At 38.9% G+C, this 27,844-nt stretch overlaps 1 protein-coding gene across 1 annotated transcript; it reads left to right on the top strand.

The window, feature by feature from the left end:
* Nucleotides 1-220: 220 nt before the first annotated feature.
* On the top strand, nucleotides 221-27,844 carry rbl2 (retinoblastoma-like 2 (p130)). The gene is made up of 22 exons (XM_084397500.1): nucleotides 221-546; nucleotides 1,168-1,298; nucleotides 3,710-3,910; nucleotides 4,074-4,138; nucleotides 11,213-11,341; nucleotides 12,057-12,217; nucleotides 13,165-13,229; nucleotides 13,329-13,500; nucleotides 13,594-13,757; nucleotides 15,188-15,300; nucleotides 15,424-15,527; nucleotides 15,677-15,814; nucleotides 15,895-16,059; nucleotides 17,231-17,321; nucleotides 17,440-17,670; nucleotides 18,708-18,949; nucleotides 20,314-20,490; nucleotides 21,660-21,731; nucleotides 21,811-21,913; nucleotides 23,251-23,465; nucleotides 25,144-25,308; nucleotides 25,396-27,844. The coding sequence occupies exons 1-22, from the start codon at nucleotides 409-411 to the stop codon at nucleotides 25,567-25,569; spliced, it is 3,216 nt and encodes a 1,071-aa protein (XP_084253626.1). The 5' UTR covers nucleotides 221-408; the 3' UTR covers nucleotides 25,570-27,844.

Raw genomic sequence — 27,844 nt, 5'->3', positions numbered from 1 at the left:
ATCTAAAACCTTAAATACAGGCTGAAATACTCGTAAAACGGTATTTTATGATATGGCATATTAAAGTCAGAAAGTGGGCGGGACCTCCACTTCCGTGTGACGGGCTCTACGTACAGAATTGGAATTCGCTTATATAGTTACGTCAAAAACTATGCGTAACTCTTCGTTTCGAGCGTGTCGGTACGCACTCAGCGTAACTCAAAAACAGCAGGAGCGAGCTGTCAGTCAAAGGACATTTAAATGGCTACACTCTGCAGAACTGTACAGTCGCTCGCGCTGTCATGAAATAACTTCATTCTTATTTCACTCCTGTTCATTTGATAGCGGTTTGCTTTTCTGCGTTTCTTGTATTGCAAACAAAGATTCAAATCACTCGTATATACATCTGCGCACGAAAAGCCCCCAAAAATGAGCGAGGAGGAAGACACATTGGTGAAAACTAGACATGCATTTGAAGATCTGTGTCGAGCGCTGAATATGGATGAGGAGTCGAGTAACAGGGCATGGAGGAGTTATGAAAATATCAGCAAAAATTACACTCTGGAGGTAAAGTGAACTCATTATACGCAGGCCCAGTGCACACATTTAGATCCGTCAATATGCATGCATTCAATAGCATTCATGTGAATTGACATGTTAACCTGTTATTTGTATGTTTAATGTATGAAGTGTGTGCTTTAAACTTGTCAAAGAGTGTTTAAATGTGTTTAAATATGTGTGAATGTGCATGAGTGCAGAATGCGCGTGAGGGGGTGAGATCTGTGACATCATCAAGGCTTTATCTGAATGAACAGACGCTCTCGATACTGTATACAGTGAGGACAAGTTGTGCTTTTGGTTGTTTTAAGGCTGAGACATAAAAATGAATCTCCACCACTAATGTCCCCAGTGTCACCTTATTGTGCTGGTGGAGAAGAACATTTCAGCATTGGTACTGTACCATGCAGCATGGAGAGAATCAAATGGTAAAAGCATAATTTTCTGTCATAAACCATGGTATATTCTTGGCACCCCAGAATACAATGGTGTTTTCATGGTACATTGGATTCCGCAAAAAAATAACCAAACGGGAACTAAATACTAACAGTAGGGGAACGTTCTGTGTTTATTTGAACAGGGTAATACTGTTAAACACAGTTGATTGAGTGTTGTGTGTGTGTGTCTCAGGGCAGTGAGCTGCACTGGCTGGCGTGTGCGCTGTATGTGGCCTGCAGGTCTTCAGTGCCCACTATAGGGAAAGGCACAGCGGAGGGCAACTACGTATCGCTGACCAGGATCCTGCGCTCATCACAGCAGAGGTCTGGAAACATGCTGACTTATTCTGACATTAGAGATGAAGCTAAACACATACAAATGACACAGCTGAACAGTTTAGCTATTGTTGCGTGCATGCACACACACACACACACACACACACACACACACACACACACACACACACACACGCGCACACACACATGTTGTGATGTTCCCAAGACAACTTAAAGATCAGCTGGGGATTTAGAGAGCAGCATTTCTCTTGCAGTGAGCTTCTAGCTTCTTATAGTTTATAAGCCAAAGAGACTAGATTGAGAGTAGAGTTGTGCAGTCGTATAAAATGATCAAGGTAACTAAAAAATTATTTTAATTTATTTTATATGATCTTGATAATAATAACTATATACAGTATATGTATGGCTAAATCTAGCAATAACTCAAAGCCTTATTTCATTCCATAATTAGATAAAATTGATGAATAAAATATATTTTGCTTAAATATAACGAAGCCTCTTGTGACATTATTTTCATGATAATTAGGACATGGCCCTGGCCTCCAAATTCACATTACTGTTAAGAAGGATAGAAATAGTAGAGTATAGCTTAGTATAGTACAGTACAGTACAGTATAGTGTAGTACAGTACAGTACAGTACAGTGTAGTATAGTACAGTGTAGTACAGTATAGTGTAGTACAGTACAGTGTAGTACATTACAGTATAGTATAGTACAGTACAGTGTAGTACAGTACAGTATAGTACAGTATAGTGTAGTACAGTATAGTGCAGTACAGTATAGTACAGTACAGTGTAGTATAGTACAGTACAGTATAGTGTAGTACAGTACAGTACAGTACAGTGTAGTATAGTACAGTGTAGTACAGTATAGTGTAGTACAGTACAGTGTAGTACATTACAGTATAGTATAGTACAGTACAGTGTAGTACAGTACAGTATAGTACAGTATAGTGTAGTACAGTATAGTGCAGTACAGTATAGTACAGTACAGTGTAGTATAGTACAGTATAGTACAGTACAGTGTAGTATTTACAGTATAGTACAGTGTAGCACATTACAGTATAGTACAGTACAGTACAGTGTAGTATAGTACAGTATAGTGTAGTACAGTGTAGTATAGTACAGTATAGTACAGTATAGTTAGTATAGTACAGTATAGTGTAATATAGTATAGTACAGTATAGTTATTATAGTACAGTATAGTACAGTATAGTGTAATATAGTATAGTACAGTATAGTGTAGTACAGTATAGTGCAGTACAGTATAGTACAGTACAGTATAGTACAGTGTAGTATAGTACAGTACAGTGAAGTATAGTACAGTATAGTGTAATATAGTATAGTACAGTATAGTTAGTATAGTACAGTACAGTATAGTTAGTGTAGTACAGTATAGTGCAGTACAGTATAGTACAGTACAGTATAGTACAGTGTAGTATAGTACAGTACAGTGAAGTATAGTACAGTATAGTGTAATATAGTATAGTACAGTATAGTTAGTATAGTATAGTATAGTACAGTATAGTATAGTGCAGTACAGTATAGTATAGTATAGTACAGTATAGTTAGTGTAGTACAGTATAGTATAGTACAGTACAGTATAGTACAGTATAGTGTAATATAGTATAGTATAGTATAGTGCAGTACAGTATAGTATAGTACAGTATAGTACAGTATAGTTAGTGTAGTATAGTATAGTATAGTATATTATAGTACAGTACAGTGTAGTGTAGTGTAGTCAGTTTGTCATCTATGTTACGTACAAACTGTTTGCCTCTACACACACTCTGATCAGGGGCTCTTTTATCTGATCTGTCATATGTAGAGTGAATCTTTTAAAAGAATTATAAGAATTATATTATGTGTTGCAGATATCCATGTAATATTCTCAGTTAGTAGTTAGGTTGTTCAGTTAGTCACATACTTGACAGAACATTTGAGGACATGAGAGAAATAAATATTGAAAGAAAATGTAATTTAAATCAATTTAAAAAACAAAAATTTTCGAAGCATTTAGATTTGAGAAATAAATTTAACAAATGTTGCATTTTTTTTTAAATACATGAGTCTGAACTCAAGACTTGCTCCTTCACAAACACACACCCCAAAAATGTAGGGGACATCAAGGCAATTTCAAGAAAACTGACAAATATTTGTGTGACTTATATATAATATGCTTTCTCTTAATTAGATTTTAAATCAATAATTAGATATTAAATCAAATATGATTTATGTTAAGAAAATTATTAGAAAAAAAATATATATATATATATATATATATTTAATTATCTTCAATGGGTATGAAATGTACCCTAAATTGAATCAGATGCAACAAGGACTTATTAAAATAAAGTGTTTTCACAATTTCTCATTATATTTGGATATGAGTATTATTGTAATGAATGTTGTAATGTAATGTATCCTTGTATTTTTCAGCCTGATCGAGTTTTTCAATAAAATGAAGAAATGGCAGGATATGGCCAACCTGCCCATTGAGTTCCAGCAGAGCACAGAGAAACTGGAGAGGAACTTCACCGTCACGTCTGTCATCTTCAAGAAATACGTGCCCTTATTCAAAGACATCTTCAAGGCGCCCACAGATGAATTACCCAGAACGCACAGAGGCAGGAAACAGAGGTACTTGAACCTGAACCCTCCACTGTGTTTTATAGTGAAGCACATGTGATATATAACCTCAGGTTAGGTCCCTGCTGTAGTTCACAGATAATGTGCGAACAATCAGTTATTTCTGCATATGGATCAGATTTATTGTGCTGACTGACTCTTCCTGTGTCCTCAGACGACATCCCTGCACCGTCACTGAGGTGTTCAATTTCTGCTGGATCCTGTTCATACATGCTAAAGGTAAAGAATTACCAAACACAATGTTCATTTAAAGGGCCATATTCTACGTGTTTCCCCTAATGTCTACTCACAGGACTGTACTTACAGTACAGTAAAATAAACAAAACACAAAACGAAAGTAAAAGACACACATAAACAAAACATAACGTGAAGTCCTTCAACTTTTCCCCCTTGCTTGTTGTGATGCTTTACCGTTTAAAAGTTTGGGGTCGGTATGATTTTTTTAAACGTTTTTGAACATAAAGTCTCTTCTGCTCACCAAGGCTGCATTTATTTGATCCAAAATAAAGTAAAACAGAAATATTGTGAAATAGCCTACAGTTTTTGAAGAAAACTTGCCTTGGCAAAACTCGGGCACTAGGTAGTTACTAGGGTATTTTGTGTAACTCCCAAATCGGTGCAATGTTCTGATGCTGAGATATGGTGTGTTTATGTTGCTATATGGTTGCTAGGGTCCTCTAAATGGTTGCTAGGGTGTGGCTACACAGTTCCTATGGTGATACTTACAGGCTGGTTTCCAACCAAAACAAAAGAGCCAATCCCGTGTCTCTATGTTGTGGTGCTGAGATATGGCTTATTCATGCTGCGGTACGGTTGCTAGGGTGCTGTAAATAGTTGCTAGGGTGTGACCAGACAGTTACCAGTGTGAAACTAATAGACTGGATGTCTGCCCGATCCCTGTGTCTCTATGACATGTTTGTGTCCGAAATCGCATCTGACTGAGTAGGTACTACATTTGAATTCGAATTTACTTCACAACCATTAAAAAAGTATGTTCTATATAGTGTGAATATGTGTGTATGAATGTAATTCAGATGTACTACAACCGACCGCCATGTTGTTACTGTCACATGACCTCCCAGCGTCAGTTGCGTCGCTTCACTGCCATTCACAAACCCTCTCCCGTGGCCTCATGGGACAGTAAAGTGTCCATCAAATGCGCACTTCAGAATCTAGCTACTGTTTTTCGAATGCTATGCATTCGGACCATAGACTGTATCAAATAGTGGACGTACTGTAGTGTCCGTGACGACACCCGTTGGTTTCTGAAGAGCATTTTTGAATCCCAAAGTGGGCGGAACAGGCCGTCGCCATCTTGGCAGCACGTCACTCCCGGATAACTGAAAATGGGCAAAGAGGCGTGACGTGGGCGGAGCTGAGGTGCCTGGTTTAATACTGTCTATGGTAATTACAGGCCTATTTCCTACACATATTTTAGGACGTCAACAATTAAAACAAATACTTCCAAGTCTGTGTTAGTAAATGTTACGCTATTTATGAAATGCAGGCGTAACTTTATATGAAAACGTTTCATACTGTTTTATACAGTCTATGGTGTCAGCCTACAGCTAATCACAGTCGGTCGGATTCTGGAGTGTAGTAACGTTTTTAAATAAAATGATAAATAATAAAGAAGTTATTTTAAATAAATTATTAAAAATAGTATTATATTCGAATTTCACTCACCGGAAAATGGAGCCCAGACTTCTTGTACGGTCTGTTTATACAATTAACCGCTGTAGCAAATTAGCTCTATGAAATATTAATAATCAATAATAACTGGTTATAATTGATTATGAATATTTGGATCAGTTAATATAATTAACTTAATGTCGTAAATTAATATTATTGTTTATTAACTCTAAGAAATGTACATTTCCAGGGCATGGGAAATGTCTTTCTTAATTTACAGTACTACTAAGAGCAGTAACCAAGATCTAAATGATTAGTGACTCCAGTTATGAGCTTGAGACACGGACAACTTTACGTGTGACATGAACAAGATTTTATTAACTAGTCTAAACACTTAAACTACTCTAACATACACACACATACATGCATACAGTTTACCAAGGGAAAGAGAGCTGAAGCAGAATACAGGAAAGCAAGAAGCTATAGCATTGTTTGAAATTCAGCAGATCAACAGCCTTGAGCAAATCATCAGTTTAGTTCTAACATGCCCTTCTTTAAAGGGGTAAGGATACTTAATGTATCAAATAATGAGACTAAGTTTGATACTTGCATGTCTCGCCCATTTGAATTAAACTGTCCTGATGCAATCTGTTGAGGCTCCAGTTGATCTTTGCTGATGTGGTCTTGATGAGAGAGAACCAGTGGTTTCCAGAGTATCTTTGGTGAATGGAAAGACAAGGCCGCAGCCTGGCACAAGCTTGGTGGGTCCTTAGAGGCTTCTAGTTCAGCATCATCTTCACGTCAGCATTTCAGAAAGGGACTAAGCGAGAGCTAAGAGCTGACCAGTGACTTTAAAGCGTGAAGATGGCACAACCTCTGGAGGTGTGTGAGCCAATGAGAAGATTTCCCTTTGGAGGGAAATTTTACGACCCATTGTGTCCTAGCAAGGCATTTGAATATGTACTTTCATTGGGTGTTTAAGAAAATAATCTTTAAGATTCTTATAATACTAATGCGTCACAAAGTTAGCAAAATGTAATGTAAATTAACAAATCGGAGACGAAGATTGGATTTTATAGAGACCAAACATGCCACAGATATGATTTTGGTTAACCATAATATGCAAAGTCTGAAACATTAACCCAATAGAGTTTACAAGAATACAAAAGCCACACCACATAAAAGGAAAATCATGAGATGGTAAAATTAGATACATGTTTACTAGGGGTGTAACGATACGCGTATTCGTATCGAACCGTTCGGTACGAGGCTTTCGGTTCGGTTTTCGGTACGCACTGCGTACCGAACGGTTCGTTGGACCATTTTTTCTGCCGACCAAAATTTCTTTATTTCAAATGAAGGCGCGTCGCGGGTGGCAAGCGCGATCATAGAGGCTGCCGCGACCACAACATCAACTGTGAAGCGGGACTCGCGAGCCCTGTTCGCGAGCCCTAACCAGTAAAGAAAGCGTTTGAATTTCAAATGCTTTTTGAATTCGCCACTTCGCTGCGTGATCTAGTGAGAAACATTCACATATCTCTGTTATTAACGGATCAAACAGCGCTGATGTGGAAACCATGGGAAGAAACATCGTGCCATGAATGAATGAACTGGACGATGTCCACAGATCAGCAACATTCACCGTGGATTTACTGTAGTAACACTAACGGCAAGGTATGGAAGTTTGTCAGGCTATAATGCTTTCAAGTAACATTACGTCGGTTTTATTTTGACATTATGAATACAATTGCTGCCCTCAAATGTTAATCTGATTCTGAACTAAAATAAACCTTTGTTTATACAATATTACATTTAATTTTGTCCAAGGAGCTGTTTTGTTTTATATGCTCATAATAAGAGTCAAGTATAGCTCCATTAGTACATTATTAACAAAGAAAATAAATAAAAAAAATCATACTTTATGATGTTGGTTTCATTAAATAAAATAATAATTAAAAAAAAATAATTCAAGGAAATTTCTCTGGCATTTATTTATTTTTGCTGTATGGAAAACGTATCGAACCGAACCGTACCGAACCGTGACACAAGTGTATCGTATCGAACCGAACCGTGAATTTTGTGAACCGTTACACCCCTAATGTTTACACATTTCTCAAGTGGTTATATATAGAATATATAGGATTACAGGGTTTATTTCTCCTCCTCTGCAAGAATTTAAGTGAGAGCAGCTCTCTGGAAATTCCTTTTGGTCGTAAAACTCTTATCAGTCTCTGTGTGTCCTGTAACAAAACACCGTGTCCTGCCAGTGTGTTAGCTTCATTTGGGATGTTAGTTTTTGGGGGAAGTTTCACAGGCCTTGGTTGTGAGAGTGAGTTTGCTGGATTATTCATTAAATAAATGAATAATTTGTGTGTGTCTGATTGTTCCAGACGCTACACCGCTCAGCAAGCCATAATATTTGATAATTGTATGAAATAATCCCAAAAAAAGCACAAACACGGTAGAAATGCCAAGTTCAGCGGCTGGGATTAGCTGACGTGACGTGATGCTAACAGACAGCTAGCAGTGACATCAGCGGCAATCCACCTGTCACTCAAGTGGCCACGCCCTTAATTATGCAGAACTTTAAGGCTTAAAGGGATAATTCACCCAAAAATTAAAATTAGCCCATGATTTACTCACCCTGAATCCATCATAGGTGTGTATGACATTCTTCTTTCAGACAAATACAATCAGAGTTATATTAATAAATGCCCTGTCTCCTCCAAGCTTCATAATGGGAGTGAATGGCTGGAGAAAATTTGAAGCCCATAAAGTCCATCCATCCATGATAAAAATACTCCACTCGGCTCCTGGGGTTAATAAAGGCCTTCTGAAGCGAAGCCATGGGTTTGTGTAAGAGAAATACCCATATTTAAAACTTTATAAACTATAATCACTTAGCTATATAGACCAAAACCACTTTTTGTACCAAGCTGTAAACTTTTTGTTTTTTTTTTTGCTGTAAAGTTGAGCACTTTATCATGAGGGGTCTATGGGACTGACTCTCTTCTGGAGCCTGTCTCTAGTGGCCAGTCGATGAACTGCAGTTTAAGTCACTTACGTGTTGGATTCAAGAGAGACTGGAAGGTTGCTGCATGATTCGGACATACTTCTCTTTTGGTGTACTATATAGTAGGGAAGTATTCAATTTGAATAAAAAAAATTCTTATACAAATTACCATAGTAGGAAGACCACATGGTTGCACACAGCTCTTGCGCCCCAGGGGTACGACTTATACACAGCCTGCCAGCCTCTTCAAATGTGTAACCCACATGCTTCTATAAATCCCTCTCTCGCCCCTGTCGCCCGGAGCTATGACCCAACATTTGTCCCAATGTGAAGTTCACCCATGGTGTGATGGCTTATAAAAGTCACAGCACACCTCTCCTCAATAATCTGCACCTCAGTAACGGGTCTACGACAAACTGTGCAGGATGAGTTACGCGCCAAAGTTTTGTCCAGAAGACAAAAAAAGAGAACAGTAGTGATACTTTGCTTTGCTACAAGCAAAAGAGGTCAGGAGAAGAATAGGTCAGGAGAAGAAGAGGAAAGCTCCGGGTTATGCGGTTCATGCTCCTCCCTTTAACAGGGTCTTGAGCTGTGGAGCGTGTCTAACGTAAGGACTGGCAGTCATTGGCTGAGAGCGCAGGAGCTTGATCATGTGACCTGTGCTCATTATTCGGGCCTGTACAGGCATGTTTGATCGAGGCCATCGGGGATAGAGCATTTCCTCACACACATAAATGAACATTTTCGGGAAGTCATTTTCTTTAATGCTTTGAGTGAATGTGGATTTACTGAAAGGATTTATTTTTGTTGTTTGTGTTGAGCTGCAAGACCAGACATTCTGAAATTGTTTAAACCAAAATAGTGTGTGTGTGTGTGTGTGTGTGTGTGTGTGAGAGAGAGAGAGAGAGAGAGAGAGAGAGAGAGAGTATGTGTGTGTGTGTGTGTGTGTGAGAGAGAGAGAGGGAGAGAGAGACTGTGTTTGTGTCTGTGTGTGTGAGAGAGAGAGAGAGAGAGAGAGAGAGAGAGTGTGTGTGTGTGTGTGTGTGTGTGTGTGTGTGTGTGTGTGAGAGAGAGAGAGAGAGAGAGAGAGAGAGAGAGAGAGAGAGAGAGAGAGTGTGTGTATATGTGTGTGTAAATTATATTTATTATGTTATTTAATTTTTTATTAGATTATTTTCATTCATGCAATAGTGTTCATGCATTACAACAAATTAAACATGAAATTTTGTGTTACAATTGAAAAAAAATCAGTACTTCACTGCAAACCAATACTTTTATTCTTATATATTTACCTAAATTCTTTCCTCTGCACAGTGGCAAAGCTACATTAGTAAAGATGTCCGAATCAAATGTTTGAATGGTTTATTAGAGTCAAGTAATCCTTTTTTCCACGTAATCGTTCAAGCCAGTCATGAATATTAATTTGTTAATAATCTTCTGAATTGCTTCATCATTAAAGCCGTGCTGCAACACTGCATGTCCTCAAACCTAGACAGAGCATTTTCATTATACCATGTGTTCAGAGATGTTGGCAGTCATGTTTAAAGAGCAGTGCATGCAGCGAAGCAGGAGCGCGTTATGTCCTCATGTGCAGTGCGTCACTTCACATAGCAACAAGACAAGACAAGTCAGGGCTTGCCCGTGCCTGAGGCCGGTGGGGCAGATCTGAGGCCCTCGGGACCCTGTCCTGGAGGAAGAGCCTCATTCTGCTGTGTGTGTCGAGGAGAGAGCCTCCGCCGCTGACACACACTCACACTCACATTAGTTGAGGATATGAGGAATTACACGTGAGTACCAAGAGCAGATCAACTCAGTTTATCTTAACTTCACCATCCACTGCAGATCATTGGTGTCATTGTGCAGTGCTATTTTATATTGAAATATCATTTAGAAAGTAAAATGAATACTTTTATATAAAATGTAGTTATTGTGTGTATAGTTCAGGGCTGCTTGTAGCATGAATGCAAACGAACACCATCCAGTTATCCTAAAAATTGTTATTTTGCATTTTTAATCATATTTTGTATGAAAAATATCTTTTAGCAGTTTAGTCAAGAAAGAGGTTGTGTGCAGAAATGCTTGTCATGATTGTTACCCTCATAGCTCACACTGGAAAAGGAAGGTATTGGATTGTGGGATACAGTATTGTGTGCACTGAGACTTGGTTCAATACTGTACATTTTGGCAAAAGTTTTTTGTTTAGTTTTTTTCGATAGCACTGTTCAGGCACAATGCTTTCTCTGCTTGCTTTCTTTACTGTAACTCTCTAAATGAATTTAACCGGAAAATATAAATCCAAACACTGGCCTTGCTGCACATGTAGGTTTTGCAGGCTTTTCCTGTTGTTGCGTTAGAGCCGGGCCGCCTGTCTGCTTGATATATGTGTGCGTAGTGTGATCAGTGGTGTTTTCCTGCCAAACACAACTGTGCTCAGATCTTTTCTGTAATAAGTTTGACAGATCGTTTAGTTTCAATTAAGGAAACACGCTCTTACCGAACTCCACTTTTAAAGGGAAAGGCTCAGTCAGAACCAAAACGTTTTATAGTCGTAAGCCATTAGAATCACCATCTATTCTTTTTTATATACCTCTATATGTCATATATAAGACATATTATTATTTATATGTTACGTCTCCTCTGTCCTGTAGGAAACTTCCCAATGATCAGCGATGATCTGGTGAACTCGTATCATCTGCTCCTGTGTGCTCTGGATCTGGTTTACTGTAACGCTCTGCTGTGCTCCAGTCGGAAAGATCTGCTCAACCCTGCCTTTAAAGGTCTCACACACACACACACACACACACACACACACTAACCCTACCCCTAAACCTACCCATCACACACACACACACACACACACATACTAACCCGACCCATAAACCTACCCATTTTTTTGTCAGGTTTTGGTCACTTCTGGGTACAAATTTGTCCCCAAAATATAGTTAAGTAGCCACACACACACACACACACACACACACACTAACCCGACCCATAAACCTACCCATTTTTTTGTCAGGTTTTGGTCACTTCTGGGTACAAATTTGTCCCCAAAATATAGTTAAGTAGCCACACACACACACACACACACACACACACACACACACACACACACACACACTAACCCGACCCATAAACCTACCCATTTTTTTGTCAGGTTTTGGTCACTTCTGGGTACAAATTTGTCCCCAAAATATAGTTAAGTAGCCACACACACACACACACACACACACACGCACACTAACCCGACCCGTAAACCTACCCATTTTTTTGTCAGGTTTTGGTCACTTATGGGTACAAATTTGTCCCCAAAATATAGTTAAGTAGCCACACACGCACACACACACACACACACACACACAGGCTTTCATAACTATAGCATTCATTCTTCTTAAAAACCAAAATGAACCATGTATTGTGGGATCAGTTGTCCAGACGGTAGGAGATCGCTGAGGGTCAAACAAACATTGGTGTGTGTGTGTGTGTTGTGCACAGGGTTGCCTGAGGACTTCAACAGTAAAGATTATAAGCCAGGCCCAGGCTCATTATGCTTCATAGAGCAGCTGTGTGAACTTCATGATGGTCTGGTGCTGGAGGCCAAAGGAGCAAAGGAGCATTTCTGGAAACCCTTCATCAAGAAACTCTTTGAGCGCAAGGTACTGGAAACACACTCGCCACAGGCCCCGATACACTCACAGCGAGTCTTTTTCTTTATTTATTTAGTAGGAAATACCATAGCTGCGATATACAGTTAGTGAACATGCCAACACCGCCCACGCTGCTGAGAGTGACGTTTAGATGAATATGTGCTTAATAACAAAATAAACACACAACAAATGAGAGCGTGAGAAAACAGCAGTTTAGAAAGCATCTGATCATAACGTTGTGGATGTGTTTGCACAAGCTCTGCAGTTCAGCACTCCAGTCAAGGAACGTCACGTCACATTTACAAAAGATTGCTTTAAACCAAACAGCTGTACAGTATTACACATGAAAAAAACAGTATCAGTGCTGCTTTCAATTAGAATTACACTTCAATGTCTACTATAAGCAGCTCTCCAGTGTTAGTTTTCACTCGTGGACGTCTGACCTCGACCAACTCAACAGAGGAAATGAACCGGAGAAGATTTCCACATCAGAGAGCTCACATGTTCGCCACTGACCAGTGGTAGTTTGAAAGTGTTTACCAGCCGAAAATACATTTTTTGGGAAAGTTTGTTTTGGGAAGCTGTTTCGACCTCCGGAAATGAACTCCAAATGAACTTCATTTTGGTCTGATTTTGTTTGAAATGACGTCACATCAGTTTGCTCTTCAATTTCGTGGGGCGTTTATGATGTGTGTCAGGACATCCTCTTCAAGTTTGAAGGCAACATGAAATCAAAATGGACTCTTCCAACATGTCACGTTAAACATGTTGCAAATTATATTTCATGATGTCTTTAAACTGGCTTTAAGTAGTATTATAATTTGCTTTATTATTTCTTTCATTAATATTGTTTAGCTAAGTATGCACAATGACAATCTACATCGTTAAAAGCGCTATATAAATGAAGATGACTTGACTTGACAATGTGTCATTTCCCATCTTGTTCTCTGTCACAGATTTTGAAAGGAAAAGAAGACTCGCTGACAGGATTTTTGGAGCCAGTGAATTTTGGTGACAGTCTGTAAGCATCTCTTTCCAGTTAATCACTTAATCCGCATCAAGCTTCTGAAAGCTTTCTCTTGTAGGTTACACTCTCCTTGTTCTCGGTCTGTTTCTTCAGTGCTTCTCTGAACCGTGTGTATGAGGAGCATGTGTTATCATCCGGTTCTCTGGATGAGAGAGTGTTTCTGGGAGAAGCGGCCAGAGAAGACATTGGTACCCCAGGACCTTGTTTCTGTGAAGGGATAGAGAACCAGGAACAGCCCGCCAACCCCCTTCAGAACTTTATGACAGTATGTGTGTTGCACAAACACAATTAAATACATTAGTTCTCAACAATGAACACTGATTTTATATTGATCAATAAACGTGTGTTTGTTTCACAGGCGTCTGCTCTGAAAGTGTGTACTCCTTTGACAGGAAGGAGATACGTGCCGGAGAGCAGCGTGGGTACCCCTGTTTCCATGGCGATGCAGAGTGTGGGCCGTCTGCACACGCTGCTGACAGGGTTTAAATACAGACCCAGCGTGAGACTCAGAGACGTATTCAGGTGATCCCAGACTAGGTTCTGTGTTAATCTGCAACATACAGCCAACTACAACAAGCAGAGCTGTGTATTTACAGACGCTGCAATCACAGTTCACTGGAATCAAATGGAATGTTCTTGTATTGATTCTAATGAACTTTGATTCCAATAAACTTCATGACTTACCAATCCATTGTTTCCAGTGAATTGTGACTTCACTAAAATAACCAGTTTTAGTCAACTATGATTTCAGTTATTCCAGTAAACTATGATGCTGGTTAAATGTGATTCTAGATATTCAGGGAAATTGATTCTTGTGATTTCACTTAATTGTCAACCCAGTAAAAAGCGATACCAGTTATTCCATTGAATTGTGATCTTAGTACAATGTGATACCACTGATTCCTCTGAAATGTGACACAAGTGATTCCAGTGAACTGTGATTCTAGTGATTCCAGTGAACTGTGATTCCAGTGATTCCAGTGAACTATGATTCCAGTGAACTGTGATTCTAGTGAACTGTGATTCTAGTGATTCCAGTGAACTGTGATTCTAGTGATTGTGATTGCAGTGATTCCAGTGAACTGTGATTCTAGTGATTCCAGTGAACTGTGATTCCAGTGATTCCAGTGAACTGTGATTCCAGTGAACTGTGATTCTAGTGATTCTAGTGAACTGTGATTCCAGTGAACTGTGATTCTAGTGATTCCAGTGAACTGTGATTCTAGTGATTGTGATTGCAGTGATTCCAGTGAACTGTGATTCTAGTGATTCCAGTGAACTGTGAATCCAGTGAACTGTGATTCTGGTAATTGTGATTGCAGTGATTCCAGTGAACTTTGATTCCAGTGATTCCAGTGAACTGTGATTCCAGTGATTATGATTGCAGTGATTCCAATGAACTATGATTCCAGTGATTCCAGTGAACTTTGATTCCAGTGATTCCAGTGAACTGTGATTCCAGTGATTCCCGTGAACTGTGATTCCAGTGATTCCAGTGAACTGTGATTCCAGTGATTCCCGTGAACTGTGATTCCAGTGATTCCAGTGAACTATGATTCCAGTGAACTGTGATTCTAGTGAACTGTGATTCTAGTGATTCCCGTGAACTGTGATTCTAGTGATTCCAGTGAACTATGATTCCAGTGAACTGTGATTCTAGTGATTCAAGTGAACTGTGATTCCAGTGATTCCAGTGATCTGTGATTCCAGTGAACTGTGATTCTAGTGATTCCAATGAACTATGATTCCAGTGATTCCAGTGAACTTTGATTCCAGTGATTCCCGTGAACTGTGATTCCAATGATTCCAGTGAACTGTGATTCCAATGATTCCAGTGATTGAAATTGCAGTGATTCTAGTGATTGTGATTGCAGTGATTCCAGTGACCTGTGATTGCAGTGATATTTGCTGTGCACTGGAATCACGGGTATTTTCTGTTTAAAAACCCACAGGTCTTGTGTAAGAGATCCCAGTGAGTCCATAGCAGCAAGGGTGAAGGATATGTCAGAGACTTTTCTTCAGAATTATGAGGGAACAGGAGAGGAGAACAAGAATCTGGCCAGAGGTGTGCATCTTCATGCTTCCTTAAGTCATATTTTCCTAAAAATGGCTTTAATGTGTAGCGAATGACTGTTCCCACAATTCAAACACTGATTTAAAAAAAAATGTGGGGCATCTTTTTTTACAGATGTTGCTGTGAAGTATTTTTGCTTGGCTGAGGCACTTTATTACAAATCACTGGAAGTGATCATCAACCAGGAGAAGAAAAGGCTTGGAGACGTGGACCTGTCTGTAGGTTTCATATTCAGTTCAAACATAAATATAAATAAAAAAAGCTAAATAAGCGATGAATGTAATGTACACCTTACTGTAAAACTATTGAACTTTAGCTGCATACTTTAGTTAATTGCGTATTGTGAATGTTCTATCATATGTCTCAGGGCATTCTAGAGCAGGACGTATTCCACCGGTCACTGATCGCCTGCTGTCTGGAAATCGTCATCTTCTCGTACAGACCACCGGGAGAGTTTCCCAGAGTCCTACAAATATTTGACCTCCCAGCTTATTACTTTTACAAGGTAAATTAATATAAAGAATAACCGTTAAAATGGTTTGCATTCATTCATAAGAGTCAAAAGCCTTTCTATCTCACTCACAGGTGATTGAGGTGTTGGTACGGGCGGAGGAGGGTCTTTTCCGGGAGGTGGTCAAACATCTGAACCATGTGGAGGAGCAGGTGTTGGAATCCTTGGCATGGAAAGGAAACTCCCCGCTGTGGGAGAGCATCCGAGAGGCCAAGAACTGTGTTCCTGCCTGCCAGGAGGTCAGAACAATATAAATGCTTATGATTATATGAACATGAAAAGAAAGTACACTTTAGCATACTTTAAAAAGAGTACATAAATAATTTACTTTAAAAAATATATTTAAGTGTGAGGCAGGCAGCATGACACTGGGCGAAGCTGGTCATCGCTCGACATTTATTGCCTTTTTTTCCATCACATATTTCAGTAATTATCTTCAATTAGGTATTATTTGAAAGCTTAAAGATAAAAAAAAAAATTTAAATTTGACATTGTGTTAGCATGGAAATGGTACTTTAAAACCTTTTAGCAGTCTCCTCCCTCTAGTTGATGGTTTAATGTTTAGAAATTTACCACACAATTTTGTTTTCTTTTAATAATCTTAAGACAAAACGCATATAATTGGACAGGTCTGAGACCCAAGATTCCATATTTGGCCACTGTGTTGTGATAGAAGTGAAACTGTGATAGAAATATGTTAATTTGTGGCAGGAGAAAGCATTAAAAACTAACAAAACAAAAAAAACAATGTGTGTCACCTGCTGGCTATTTTATCTCACAGGAACCTCTATTTTTGTGATATCAAATTTGGAACACAACTTGTTGATGTTCTTGCAATTGTAGAGTCCAAATTATTTTGTAAAATATATATTTTGTGTACAACAAAAATGTTGTGTGCTGTAAATTTGCTTTACAGTAAAGTTAAAAAATACTCATTTTAAATGTCATTTTGAATAACGCATTATAGTTAAAATAATAATCGTGTACTTATGTGTGTCAACACATCAAAATAAGTGTACTTTAAAGCACAACAAAAGTTTACTAAAACTTAATGATTTAAAAAAATTATTTAACATTATTACAAAGTGTACTTAAGTGTGTTAAGAAACAGTCACAGAAGTGGACTCACTTTAAAGTACACTTAAGTGGGCTTTAATTTCATTAATATTATATTATCTTCAGCATACAGTTTTTTTTTTTTTTTAAATATACTTTTAATATTCACTACACTATAAGTGCACATTTAGGACAATTAAGTGAACGTGTTTCTAAATATTAGTATAAAGTGTGCTAATGATATCTTCAGACCTATTTTTTATTTTTCTGAAAATGAAAAAAACTTTGATATTAGGGGTTACAATGCACATGATAATAAGATGGCTGATATGAATAATCATATGTATATGACAGGTAATGCCTCCTCAACACCTGGAGGACGGTTCAGAAAGCACCACACACACTCCCAACAAGACTGAGTTCAGCAGTAAAATTGCAGGAAAAGGTGACTTGCTTTGAATGAAACAAGCACCATGACTGAACACATGATGATTTCTATAAACATTCATTGATACAAACCAAAACTTTAATTTTTTAATATGCCGTTTCTTTTCCTCCTCCAGGAGTTTCTCCGTCCCCTGCGTCTCTCCATGACCGCTATAGCTCGCCCCCTACTGGCACAGCCTGTCGTCGCCTCTTTGTCGATGGGGACACAACCTCTGAGCCCGCTCAACCTGTCAAAGTGGCGCAGCCGTCTCTGGTCAGCACCATCTCAGCCGGACAGACTGTGGTCACCATGGCAACAGCGACTGTTACAGCAAACAACGGCCAGACTGTCACCATACCTGTTCAAGGTGTAAAATCTAAATCTTCAATTCATCACCACTACCTTAATCAATCTGTTAGTCAGAAGGTGATGCTACAGATAAACCCCGCTCTGAGAGATCTTTGAGTGAGAGAAATCACAGATTCTTTCAAAGAAATGACCCTTGCAAACAACTCACAAACACTGGTCTCAAACCACAAACACAGACAAATAGATTAATACAATGTGACAATGTGCATTGTTGCAGCTGGACTTGCTACTGTCAATAAATACACAGACACGCTGCTGTGAGCATGTAAGATATGCTGCTGCTGCTGCACAAATAGACATACATGTATCCTGTGGCAGATCTAGGCAGGTGGAGCTGGGGGAGGTGGAGGGGTTCAGAGGAAATCTAAGGCCCTGTCCCAAATGGCACCCTAAAGACTTTGCGGTCTTCCTACGAGTCTGCGCTTTTGTGACGTAACAGCACTTTGACTGTCGGGAAGAAGTCTGCTGTGGAGTTTGCTTTAGTGCAAGCTCAGTAAAAGTGCGCATCAAGAGCCCATAACACTCGCGAGCACCCTTCTGAAACCTAAAATGACAAATGGGACACCCTACAGTCCTATGTCCCCATTTGGGACAGGGCCTCATAGCGTGCTGCAGGACTAGCCTGCAGCAAACACTGAACCAGATTTAAATGTTGAGCAAGCAATCTCAACGGCTCCAGGATAAGCAGAAGCCAATCAGCTTGTGCCATGCTGTAATGATGTGATGGCTTGCAGATTGCATTGTAAAGGACAACTTTCGAAATAGTTTTAGCATGTTGATGAATATGGCAATGTTAACGTGATTGGTCTTGGTAGACTACTAGAAGACTCACTTGGTAGATACTGTCTGTGAGCTGTGAGCATGTATGATACAGTATGCTGCTGCTGCATGAGTAGACATGCAAAAATCTTGTCACAGATCTAGGCAGGTGGAGCTGGGGGAGGTGGAGGGGTTCAGAGGAAACATTATATTTCAATGACAATTTTGATTGTACAAACTTTTTATTATTTACATCTTTGTTTACACTGTTTTCAGGAATAGCAAATGAGAGCGGTGGCATCACATTTATCCCGGTGCAGGTGAGCATGACGGGTCAGGGCGGGGGGGCTCTGCCAACCCTCAGTGCCCAGGCTCTGACGGGCGCCCTGACGGCAACACACACAGGGACAGTCCAGAACAACCCCAGCCCTGCCAAACCGGACAAGAAGAGCCCTCAGCAGGGAACACCCACCAAACGAGCACAAAAGACCGGCTCTCTCTGCCTGTTCTTCCGCAAGGTACACTAAGATACACTGTATTTTTTTAAAAAAATTTAATTAAGGCCTCTAAATTATCACCATGATCAAAAGTTTGTTGTTGAACACAATCTACCACATGCCTTCTGACTGACAATTCATACTTTTTTTTTAGCAAGTATAATTGTCCTTTGTCCTTTTAGTATAACTGTACAAACGTCCACCTTCAGCTTGTCTTTCACGTCTTTTTGCTGTGAAATCTTTACATTAAAGTAAATGTAAGAATAACCTATATTTGTCATGCTGTGGCTGTAGTAATGCACAACGTTACTAAATCCACAAGGAATACTCAGGAGATCGCAGAAAAAAAAAACCTAACAGCATAAAACTAAGGGGCTGTTTACACAACACCGTTTTAAACTTTTATGCGTTTTGGCCCTTCATTTACACGGCAACGGCATTTTGGGTGCCTGAAGACGCAAACTTTTGAAAACGTGTTTCAAAGTGCAAGGTTTTGAAAACGGTCTCTGTGTTCATGTTCAGTCTATAGTGTGTCATCGCCATCTAATGGCCTGGCAGCAGATTACAGCGTTTTTAGTCACTGACATCATTTTGACAATGGTGTCGTCTGTACGTGGAAAACTCAAAGGAAAAACTTCTCTAGACCATGTGAACTGAGGAAACTGAAACAGATGAGAACTGAACAGGTGTGTAGAACTATTAACAACCAAGGAAACTAACTAGAGAAAACAGGCAGACAATACAGTGAAAATGAAACCAGACCATAATGTTACAATATTGGGTTACACTTTATTTTGATGGTCCCTTTTGAACATTCTATCGACTATAAGTAACTTTGCAACTACATGTCAACTATCAGTCATTAGAGTATTAGTAGACTGTCTGTTCAATATCTGCTCCTCCAGACTGACTATAAGTAACTTTGCAACTACATTCAACTTATTCTTCTAACCTGAACCCTGCCAATACTCTAATGAGAGATAGTAGACATGTAGGTGTCACTTATTGTCAACAGAATGTGTTAAAGGGACTATCAAAATAAAGTGAAACCCAATATTGTTAATAATATTTCCAGATGAACACTTACTGGACTGAAGCAACTTAGGTTTATCTATGCATATCCTTGATTATTCATACATATTTTTTTATCATTGTATTGCGTTAGATTATATGTTTTCGTCATCAGTAGATCACACGCATAACTTTCCACACCCATCTGTGTTTTTTTAGAGATGTTCAGTAAATCTGGCCCTAAAGGTTCAATAAACTGTTCCATTTCAAAAAGATTTTTCTGACTATTATTTCATATATTAGGCTTTACAAGGTTAATCATTCATACAATTAGACATCATTCAGTCAGAAATAATGCCTCTTTCCCCCATCAGGTATATCACCTCGCTAGTGTGCGTCTCAGAGACCTGTGTGCTAAACTGGACATCAGCGCAGATCTGCGCAGGAAGATCTGGACGTGTTTCGAGTATTCACTAGTGCACTGCACTGACCTGATGATGGACCGACATCTGGACCAGCTCCTCATGTGCGCCGTCTACGTCATGACTAAGGTGTGTTCATCATTTATCGTACAAATGTTATTTACGTGCATGTCATCAAAGGTACAGTAGGCAATGCTTTTCAGAAACACTTTTTCTTATACTGGTTGAAACTCTCTTCACACCCTGATTGCAATCAATAGAAGTGGTCTAAACATTACAAATTGTACATATTGTCATTAACCATCAACTTACTCGATCAGTAGCCATGGACACAGACAGGCAGGGGACGAGGAAGACTGAACTAATTAACACATTGACAGCAAAACACTAGGACAGAAATACAAACATGGATCAAAACACACTCAACACGTGACACATATACTGTATTTTCTGTTGAAGTCTCAGGACCAAAAAATGTTTGTCCAGTCATTGCATTTGGGTTCGCACTAAACTGCAACTTCATCATTACAATTGTGCAGTTATATATTTAAATATATGACATACAAGTTTCAATAGAAATTACATTAAAGTATATTGTAGTTTACTATAAAATCTTGTCAGTACATTTGGCAGAAATGTAAGAAAATGAAGTAATTATGAAATTGCATGTAAAGATGTACTCTAGTCCTACACAAGTGGGTCAAAAAACACTCGAAACTACTTGCATTTAATATAAATGTAAACTATAATGTATAGTGTAATATATGTTAATTGCAATTAAGTGTCCAAAAACATTACATTCATTTTGCTCTTAATTTTCCGTTAAAAGTACTTTTTTAAAAGCACTTTTTTCACAAAGTAGCTGTTGACCTGAAAGAGAAAAGCAGAGTTTATGCTCATGTCCACTGCAGTACCACAGTGTTCTTGTCGATCTGTGAACTTTCGACTTGTTCTTTGACACATTTTAGAGAGAAATGATGTGTGAAATCAAAATGTCATAGCCAGAAACGTGTGTATGTATGCAGATTCTTGTGTAGAGTATGTTCAAATTATATTGATTGTTTTTGCTACTGTACCTTTAAGACTAAGACATTTCCTCTGTTATGAATAGTTTTGCTGTCGTTCACATTAAGGCAGTGATATGTAAAAACGGGCGGTCAAGTGTTGATAAGCTCACAATCCTTGTGATTTCAGAACAAGTCATTTTTGTAGCTTTGTTTCATCAAATGGTGTATGTGGTGTGGGGAGGGAGGTTTGTGTACAGCGTGGTCACTTCATCCGTTGTGTCCATTGTTCAGGTGACGAAGGAGGACAAGTCCTTTCAGAACATCATGAAGTGCTACAGGTCTCAGCCTCAGGCCAGCAGCAGTGTGAGTGTAATTCAGTCCGTGTGGAGAATCAGTGGTAAAGATGATAATGGTATTAATGAAGATGACAATGGTATCGCAGGTGTACAGGAGTGTGTTGATCTCTGGGAGGAAAAGACGTCATTCAGGAAACAGTGAAAACAGCCACAGACAGTGCTCGCCCACTGAAGGAGGACAAGAGCAAGGTAACACGTGTTTGACACGGGACATGTCATGTGTCACTCCGCTCCGCTATTTTGGTCATACTGTAATTTACAAGCCCACAGAATTGCATGATGTGGCCGCTTGTTTTAGCACAGTGTGCAGATAAACACCACTATCAGCGGTGCCGTTCGTTCTCAGTGAATGTGTCCAGATGTTTCATTCTGTATTTGATCCCTCAAACCCTCATGATGCATTCTGGTCTGTTTTCAGAAATACATAAAAAATGCTTTTAGTACAGCAATCAAACTTTGGAAATGAGCCAAGACTATAATTTATTTATGTATTTTTTAGATACTAAATAATGATAAAAGATATAACCATAAAAAAAAAAATAAAAAAAAAAAGTACACCTTTTGTGTTCGATCCATTTTGACCTGGTTATCAACTGAGGTTTTAGACATGATGTCATGCATGATGTTTTTTTATAGTTTTTTTTAACTCAAAAATACTTATAAATGTACCCTCTTTCCCATATCTCACACACAGTTTTGGGATTTAATTTTTTAATATGCACACCTGTTAATAAACCATTGACGCATAAAAAAATATCATTTTCATATGAAAATGAATACAAGTAAGATGAATATATTGTTTTGAAAAGTGCGGAGTACAGAGTAATATAGATTTTTTTTTATTTTGTTTTGTTAGAAAATGTATCTGTTGATTTCATAAATTTGGACTGTTTTTGAGCAATCATGAGAAACTTAATTCTTGTAATACTCAATATATGGTCTGTATGGAATATTTTCATATCCCATACATTTGTCTCTTGCATCACTCTGGGTTTTTTTTTTTTTTGTAGTTCATGTAAAAAAAAAAAAAAATCATAGAATTTCTCAAGATTTGAATTAGTAAAAAGGTGGTAAATATAGTAATAACATTGTAATAACATGGTAACTTTTAAAACGTAGAATGTTGTGCACATTCACTCATTAATGAGAAGTTATTGATCAGATACAACAAGGTTTTAGTTGGAAAAATTAAGTTATGACTGTTTCATAGGCATACATGCAGTATTGCTGTACTCAAGTCTGAACAAGACCGGACTTGGACTGAAGTCGATCTCGCTGCGCGTTTGAGTCCAAAACCTAAATTTCAGGACCATTTGGACTCAGCCTGAGCTGGTCTCCACTAGTCATAGAAAATATGGTCTTGGACTGGGACTTGAGTCCGAGTCTGATTCTGGTCTTGTCCGGACTAGAGTACAACGACACTGCTGACAGGCTACATCCAAACAGACCTGGAAATGCTCAAATCGTTTGCAGATTTTGAATTGATTATGATGTTAAAAGCGATGTCCTGTTGTTCTGCTGTACAGCCAGCGGTGAGAGCAGTCCGGTGTCCATGCGCTCCAGCAGCACTCTCCCCATTCCCCAGCCCAGCAGCGCCCCCTCCACCCCGACCCGGGCCCCCGGCGGCCCCCAGGAGCAGGACGAGGACAGGGGAGACCTCATACGCTTCTACAACCACGTCTACATCAAACAGATCAAACCGTTTGCTCTGCGTTACTCCAGCAACTCACCGAAAAATGGGGTAACTATTGCCTGTCTTGTGTATTACTGTGGCCTAAAGTCCGAGTCTAGATCAAGTCAAGTCCATGACAATATTGTGTTGGACTCGAGACGGGCTCAAGTACTGCAACACTGCTAGCAACCACATAGCAACAACCTGTTAACCAATCAGAACCTTGCAATTACTCAGGGGAGCCTTTCCCAAAAGCATTGTGTGCCGACTATGGTCGCGAGTTACATTGTTACGAACATAGTTCAACGATTCTGCATTTCTCAAAACTATAGTTCCAACCAACATTCACAAACCAACATTCACAAACCTGTATGGTTCAAACTACAGCTCTCGGTCTAGTTTATTTTCTAGTGTGTCTACACCGGACGCCCCTGTTGTCACGCCGCAAAAGTTTGAGCTTGTCTACAGTGGACATTAACGGCTTTCTGTTTCGTGTAAATGAACTATGATAATTTGACATTAATTAAGCAGAAGTTATTTTTCCACCACCATGCATGACATCATTAATGACAGTGTTTCAAATGATGGAGGTGTGACCACGTTACTACGGTTTATAGAAATAGTCGCAACTAGCTAGTTGATTTCTCCAATGATGCATCGAACTATGGTAGTTATGTCAGCGAGTTATGCAGCGTAGCAGCGAGTTATGTCGTCGTATGGGAAATGCACCCCAGAATAGCCTAGCAACACCCTGAAAACCACCCAGAACTCCTTAAAAACTGCATAGCAACACCCTGGCAACCACCCACAGCACACTTACATCCTAGTGGAAAGCTTTTTACAGACAATTTCTTCAGAACATACAGAAATCTATCACTGTTGCACTTCTGGCAAGCTGAGTCTGAGTCCCGGCTCGAGGTCCTTTCCCGATCCTGTCCCCCTCTCTGCTCCATCTAATAGAAGACAAAATGCCTATATATATATATATGACTTAAAGTCATTAATGTGTAAAATGAGAAAAGAAACAAACATTACATTAATTAATTACACATAAATTACATTAATTTATTACACATACACATTTTAACTTTTTTTAGAAGCTGCATCTGAATTGGTCTTTAGATATATTTACAGATCAAAACAGTTTGGTTACCAAAATTCTTCAAAATATTTTATGTAATGCAAAAGAAAAAAAGTCATACAGGTTTGAAACAACATGAGGGTGAGTACATTTTTGGGCAAACAATCCCCAAAATATGATTTAAAAAAATAATAATTATGAAATGATACTGTAAATAAGAATCTGAAACTGCCAGTAGGTGGTGGTAAATGTCTAAATGAGTGAGTCATTGAGTCATTCATTCATTTGATTCATTTGAACGGCTGATTCATTGAGGAATCTAAACTTTCCTGGAAAGGACGTTCCATGTGTAAGTCGCCTCTTTATGACTGGGTCATTGAATCATTGGTTTACGACTGATTCGCTCAAAACGTGTATTCATTCAGAAACAAAACATCTGATTGTTGCTTGGAGACGCACAACACTTTAAGCTCTGGCTTTACAGGTAGTGTTTTCGTCAGCAAAATTTAGCTAAATGTTTTAAATCATTTTATTCACGTTATTTTTCCGTTTCTAATTAATGAAGTTAACACGTTAAATCGACAGCCCTAATATATATATATATATATATATATATATAAGAAAATAGTTTTAATACTGCAGTTGTGTGTGTGTGTGTGTGCGCAGGCTGAAGCTCCTCCCCTCTGTCCGTATCCCTCTCTCCGCATTGGCTCTCCTCGCCGGGTCCTCCTGTCCCACAATCACTCCATCTACATCTCTCCACACAAGACCGGCAGCGCGATTTCTCCACGAGACAAGATCTTCTACTGCGTCAGCTCCAGTCCGTCTAACGTAAGAACTAAACAGTCCTGTAAAAACGCTTCCTGTTCAGTTTCATCTAAATGAAGTTCTTAAACACTTTATCCCTTTATCTCACAGCGGCTGCGCGAGATCAACGTGATGATCCGCACGGGCGAGACGCCCACCAAGAAGCGCAGCATCGGCCTGGAGGAGGAGCATCAGTCGCCCGCCAAGCGGCTGTGCCAGGAGAACCAGACGGCGCTGCTCCGACGCCTGCAGGACGTGGCCAACGACCGCAGCTCCTCACACTGATCCGTCACACACACACACACACACAGGTTCATTCACCCAAAGACACTCACACATGCTGTTTATATTTAAAGGAATAGTTCACTTCACACCAAAAAAAAAATCACTCAATCTGTTTCGCTACTTTTTATGTGAAATACAAAATGAATTTGTATTTTTCCAAACAACTCTGGAATATCCTATTGAGCCTCGCATATGACATGCAAGAGAAAATAGTAGATACTGTGGCATTGAATTTATAATTCATTCCCATGACTTATTAATTCGTGCTCACTTTCAATTCATTCATTCCCTTGTTTTAGGTAAATCGTGGCCATGTTGTGCTAATTCTTTTCCTCGGTTTAATTTAGTTCAGTGATAACTACAAACTACAGCAAACTTCTGTATTCTGTAAAGCAGGTCGCATCACTTCCGGTTCTGGGGCCTCATTTATAACCGTTGCGTCGCACAAAACAGCACAGTTTTATAAATGAGACTCCAGGTCTTTTGTGTGTGCATTGTATAATAAGGAGCTATTTTACACAAATGCCTTCAAAGGAGCGAGCAAAGATGAGCATAACCGATGTCCATCGCATATACACGTTGACATTTAAACGCTTTTTTTATTTTTCTTCTTAGTAACATTTGGACTTTAAAGGGGTCATATGATGCTTTTTAATGTTTTCATTTTGCTTTAGTGTGTGTGTGATGTATCGGCTGCAGACCCGCCTAAAATATTACGTCCACGTCACAGTGTGAAATATTAGCATGATGCCCGTCCAGAAGGCATACGCAAAGAAAGAAGACGAGGCTTCAGTGAATAGTGTTGACGTTGTGTGTGTTCGGACACAAAAGACACTTTTTTTTGTGCATGCCAGGCCAGTAGGTGGCGATGTATAGACTGAACATGTGTTACGCATGCGCATGACGTCACCGTTTACACAAATTCATGTTTTTTGTCATTTACACAGAGACGAAAACGGTGTCGGTTTAAAAAAAAAGGCCCTTTGAAACCCGTTTTCAAAAGTTTGTGTTCTCAGGCCCCTCAAACGCTGCTGTCAAGTTAATGAATGTCTCGAACTGACACTGTAAAACTGACGAAATTATTGTGTGTTTAGTTGCTTTAGAAGATAAGGGGCGTTACATTTCCGACACGGGCTCGAGGTGTTTGGCCAATCACAACGCACTGGGTCAGCTGGCCAATCAGAGCACTCTGAGCTTTTCAGAAGGAGGGGCTTTGTTGAAACCAGTGCGTTTCAGACAGACTGGGAACAGAGGAGATGCAATAATGTGCAGTATGTTAAAAATAATGTGTTTTTTTGTTTATTTTTTACATTAAACCATGTTAACCTATTCTATTACACCCAATAATAAAGATAAATATGTTAGTCAATGACCTTAAAAGTCCATAGATATCGCCGTCAGTTCACTGCTCTCCAACACTCAGATGCAATGAGGCTCAGGTGACGTTCCACATAAAGCTAAAATGAGGAATGAATTAATAATAATAATCAGAAATCATTCTTAATTCACGGCCACAATATCCGCATGTCATGAGAAACATAATCCTTTAGAAAACAGCTGTGTGAAGATTCATCAAAATATCAAATTATTTGTTCAAAGAATGTAATTATGTGATTAGAACATCATGTGAGTGAGTAGAAACATGACACTTTTATTTTTGGGTGAAATATTCATTTCATCTACAAATTGGCTAAAAATAATGTAATTAATCACAATGAAAATGATCAGCCACGATCAACCAATGACATTCAGCTCAGATATTTTTAAAGCTAAAAGAGTATTTTGTAGATTAAAATGCTCGGATGTGTCATACGACTGAAGGAGATTTGAAGCACTTAACAACGGATTTGTTTGCAAATCTTGCTCTGAGTTTATCGTGTGTGTTTTATAAAGAGTTATTTTTCATAAAGAGTTTTATAATGTATAGTATGTGCACTCTATGTGTCTGTGGTCTTGTATGTTTGTATTGCTGGTTTATATATTTATGCTATTTTTCTAACCTTAGACGAATAACATCATCAGGTAACAGTCGTGTTAATTGTAGATGGTGACGTCCTATTTATTTTGTTCTCTGCATGTTTTAGATGTGTTAAAATCTTATTTCCCTTTCAGTTCTGAAATGATTTTAGAAGTTTATGCTTGTAAACGTAAGAAAATGTTTCCTTCCCTCATTTCTGAAAAAAAGATGTGTGTTTGTTGCAAGTGCCTTTTCTCCTGAACCTTTTGTCTTTCCTGATAATCTCTAACACAGCAGCCCAGCATTAAATTATGATCC

Source organism: Rutilus rutilus (assembly GCF_951802725.1).
Source record: "Rutilus rutilus genome assembly, chromosome: 23".
Taxonomy (NCBI): domain Eukaryota; kingdom Metazoa; phylum Chordata; class Actinopteri; order Cypriniformes; family Leuciscidae; genus Rutilus; species Rutilus rutilus.
Note: the sequence above shows the minus strand (reverse complement) of the source record. Positions and strands in the feature narration are given on the sequence as shown.

Bases quoted from the DNA above. Each gene is read 5' to 3' on its own strand.
- rbl2 (XM_084397500.1), top strand. From the start codon at position 409: ATGAGCGAGGAGGAAGACACATTGGTGAAAACTAGACATGCATTTGAA. The intron at 11,342-12,056 runs GTCTCACACACA...TGTTGTGCACAG, and splicing joins GCTCAACCCTGCCTTTAAAG to GGTTGCCTGAGGACTTCAAC. The intron at 13,501-13,593 runs GTATGTGTGTTG...TTTGTTTCACAG, and splicing joins CCCTTCAGAACTTTATGACA to GCGTCTGCTCTGAAAGTGTG.